This window comes from Benincasa hispida, chromosome 4 (genome assembly GCF_027475165.1).
Source record: "Benincasa hispida cultivar pf3 chromosome 4, pf3_genome.v1.1, whole genome shotgun sequence".
Classification (NCBI taxonomy): domain Eukaryota; kingdom Viridiplantae; phylum Streptophyta; class Magnoliopsida; order Cucurbitales; family Cucurbitaceae; genus Benincasa; species Benincasa hispida.
The window spans coordinates 66,079,773-66,083,784 of NC_143481.1; the positions used below are offsets into that span (position 1 = coordinate 66,079,773).

The 4,012-nt window shown below is 39.4% G+C and overlaps 1 protein-coding gene across 1 annotated transcript; it reads left to right on the top strand.

Moving 5' to 3' along the window:
- Positions 1-318: 318 nt before the first annotated feature.
- Positions 319-3,811, top strand: LOC120075456 (Ankyrin repeat family protein). Its single transcript, XM_039028865.2, has 2 exons — positions 319-1,627; positions 2,226-3,811. The coding sequence occupies exons 1-2, from the start codon at positions 920-922 to the stop codon at positions 3,561-3,563; spliced, it is 2,046 nt and encodes a 681-aa protein (XP_038884793.1). The 5' UTR covers positions 319-919; the 3' UTR covers positions 3,564-3,811.
- Positions 3,812-4,012: the final 201 nt, after the last annotated feature.

A 4,012-nucleotide genomic window follows, 5' to 3' on the forward strand; every position in this document is an offset into this window, starting at 1 on the left:
CTAGGTCAATTTTTAAAAAATTATTTTTTTAAAAGGTTAAAATTACTATTTTGATCAATGTACTTTGAAGTTTGGTCAAATTAGTCTATATATTTCTAAATGAAATTTAAATTTAGTTTCTTAAAGTTAATTTTTATCCAAATGGACTAAATGAAACCATAATTTTCATGTAGGAAAATATAATTTGTTAATATGTTTTCATAATTTATATTGAAAATAGAAAAAAAAATAAAATTTAAAATTTAAGGGAGTGAAATTAGATATTTGAAAATTTAAGAGATAATTGTACTTAAAAAAAAATTAATGATATTCAAACCTGTTGGGGCACATTTATTGTAATAAAAAAATTATAAAAAAGTTTGAGACAATTGAAAATCATCCTAAAATCTCTCTCGTTGATTTAGTCGGTAATGGCGTCTTACCGGTTTGCATAGAATTTTCCGTTTGCAATTCAAAAATTCAGGATTATTCTCCGCCATTGGAAGTCCAAAAATCTGTTCAAGAAGCAACCAATAATCCATTTCGTTTTGCTTCCACATCTCTCACGACCTTAATTTCCACATTCCACCGTCCACCTTTCTCCTCCTACAAAAAAATACAAACAACCCCTGATTCCCTTTTTCCTGAATTCAGAACTTTTTGTGTTCCCAATAATGGCTGCTCCACTCCCTTACCCCCTCTATCATCCCCTTCCTATTACTTCTTTCTTCTTCCTTTGATTTCCCGCCAAAACCCTCTTCAACCCATTTCTTCTTTCTTCTTCCTGATTCATTTTTCTGCAAATTGGTTCATAATTTAATCGTGGGTCTCTCTCTAAATCTCCTCGGAACTCGTAAATTTTGTTATATTCAAGAGGGTTTTCAAACTGTCGCTTCTTTTGGCTCTTCTCTGCCTCTTTTTGCTGTTTATTTACTTCTTAATGCCTCCGACGTATTTCCCCCTCCGGTGGGAGAGCACCGGCGACCAGTGGTGGTACGCTTCTCCGATAGATTGGGCGGCTGCCAATGGTCACTACGATTTGGTCCGGCAGCTTCTCCGGTTAGACGGAAACCACCTCATCAAACTCACATCTCTCCGCCGGATTCGTCGCCTCGAGACCGTTTGGGACGACGAAGAACAGTTTCACGATGTGGCTAAATGCCGTTCTGATGTTTCTCGAAAACTTTTAATGGAATCCGAATCGAAGAAGGGGAAAAACTCCCTAATCAGTGCCGGCTATGGCGGGTGGTTGATTTACACCGCCGCTTCCGCCGGCGATTTGGGGTTCGTTCAAGAACTGCTCCAGAGAAACCCTTTGCTTGTTTTTGGAGAAGGGGAATATGGGGTCACTGATATTCTCTACGCCGCCGCTCGGAGCAAGAACAATGAGGTATTTCGGATTCTGTATGATTTTGCAGTCTCCCCGAGATTCTCCACGGGGAGAGGAGGGGTTTTGGATGAGCATATCGGAGAGATTCCGGCGGTTTATAAATGGGAAATGATGAACAGAGGTGTTCATGCCGCTGCCAGAGGAGGTAACTTAAAGATTTTGAAGGACCTTCTTGCGGATTGCTTCGACGTGTTGGCTTGCAGAGATGCTCAAGGATCTACAATTTTACATGCAGCTGCTGGAAGAGGGCAAGTTGAGGTGATCTGTAATTATAATGCTTGTCGTTTTCTTACTTTCTTAATTGTTGTTCATACTAGACCTTCATGGATGAATCCTTATTTCTTATTTCTCATGATTATTGTGTTATATCCATGTAATTCGCAGTATGTTCTATTTTAATCGCTTTGTTGAATTTGGTCTCTGTTATTTGATTAAATCTCTCAATATCTTCTCTATTATTAAGTGGCTTATATATACAAAGTGGTAGAAGAGGTGCATTCTCTTTTAACATCACAAAAGGGGTTGAATTTGCCTTTAAGATAATGAATGTGTGGAGAGTAAATTAGTTACCTGGGTTAGGTTGTCATTACCTGTTCCACTGTGTTTTGCCCCCTCTGCGTTGGAGGATTTAAATCTCTGACTTCATGAAGGAGATACACATGCTAATTAGTTCTGAACTATGCTCACGTTGACCTTTTTATCATGAAGATAGTCCAGGCAATTTAATTTTCATACCTACTTTATATCGATGGTCATCTCATTCCCTCTACAACATTGAATGAAAAGATATGACTTATGAGGCTAGGGAATTGTTTAATTCAGAATGTGAGAACTGAAACTTTGTTGTATATTGTAGGTGGTTAAATATTTAGTCCAAACATTCCCTATCATCAATTCCATAGATCATCAGGGAAATACAGCATTGCATATTGCTGCTTGCAGGGGCCAATTGGCTGCAGTTGAAGCTCTTATTGCAGCATCTCCCTCATCCATCTCTGTAAGAAACAATGCTGGTGAAACTTTTTTGCATAAAGCCATTTCTGGCTTCCAAACTCCTGCTTTCCGACGACTTGACCGACAAATTGATCTTCTGAAGAATGTGATTTGTGGTAAAGTTCATAACATGGATGACATTATCAATGCCAGAAACAATGATGGAAGGACTGCTCTTCACATGGCTGCCATTGGGAATGTTCACTCTGATCTCGTACAACTTTTGATGACTGCTCGGTCGATTGATTTGAATGTTCGAGACATGGATGGCATGACGCCACTTGATTATCTTAGACAAAACACGCAATCTGCATCAGCAGACATATTGATAAAACAGCTGATTTCAGCTGGAGGAATATTTGGTTGTCATGACTATAATACAAGAAAGGCCATAGCTTCACGATTGAAGATGCAGGGAATTGGAAGCAGTCCTGGGACCTCTTTTCGAGTCTCGGACGCTGAAATATTGTTGTATACAGGGATTGAGAATGCTTCAGATACCATACCGGATCATGGCAGTGCAGGAATGAGCTCTTCCTCAGTTGAGTTGAGTCCATACGATTTGACAAATGAGAATCCAAACTCGTCATCAACTATTAAGAAGTCTGGTTCTGTAAATTCTGCAGCTCAACGATTGAAAAGCGTCTTCCACTGGCCTAGGATCAAAGATAAGAAGAAATGCGAGATGTCAAAGAAGCAAATGGATGAGGGCTCTATTGAAGAATCACACAAGAAATACAGCAGTTCAGATGAAGCTCCAACCCCTTTAAGGCAAAGGTTCTCAAAGCCATTGGCTCCTCCCAACCACAAACGAACACTTTCGGTTAGGAGCAATCAATCGAGCCCGTCTGCTAAGAAAAAACATGCTACTGGTCTAATGCGTGGAGTTGCTCAGGGCATGCCACAAATAGTCATTCCCCATCGATCCCGCTCCAGCTCCTTTTCAAAATCATCGCTTTCTTCGCCGGGTTCAGTAGATAAACAGAAAGGCATTTGTTTTGACAGTGATGGTGCAGGGCCATCTTATTCAAACCAAGCCATTGACAACGAAACACCGAATCTTGGGAAACAAGGATCGGTCAATAGGAAGTTGAGGAGCCAGTATTTCTGTTTCGGTGCAGGAAGCCTAATTGGGAAAACCACAGTTAACAAGCAGCAGCAGAGCCAGAGTTACAAGCTTCCAGTGGTTTCGGTAATGTAGACGAGAAGAAGAGGGAAGACGAGCAATGTCGCTTGTCGGGACTTAACGTAGAAGAAGAGGATTAAACTGAGTAGCAATTGCCAAACTCTGTGATGTATGTTTATGTAAATTGGAACAAACTTAACTGAAGTAGCTATGTAATATGCTTTAGTTTGGAAGTTTTGTTTGTTTCTTGGAACTCTGGTGATGTAAAATAAGATGGCCATGAATAAGTATAACTTAGTGGTTGGATTATATGATTTCAATAACTAAGAGAGAGTCAACTTCAAGCAACTTACTAGTGGAATGGCTTCCGACTTCCAAGTAAGAACTGCAGAAATCATGTAATTCAGGCCCTTCTCTTGATTGCTAATTTTGTACATTTTGCTTAGATCTTTTTTAAAAGCCACTAATCTCTAGTCTATTGTGAGTTTGTTTGCCTTTACAATATGTGTTTTTATTATAATTTC

Coding starts and splice junctions, on each gene's coding strand:
- LOC120075456 (XM_039028865.2), top strand. CDS start 920: ATGCCTCCGACGTATTTCCCCCTCCGGTGGGAGAGCACCGGCGACCAG. Junction 1,628..2,225: donor CTGGAAGAGGGCAAGTTGAG/GTGATCTGTAAT, acceptor TGTATATTGTAG/GTGGTTAAATATTTAGTCCA.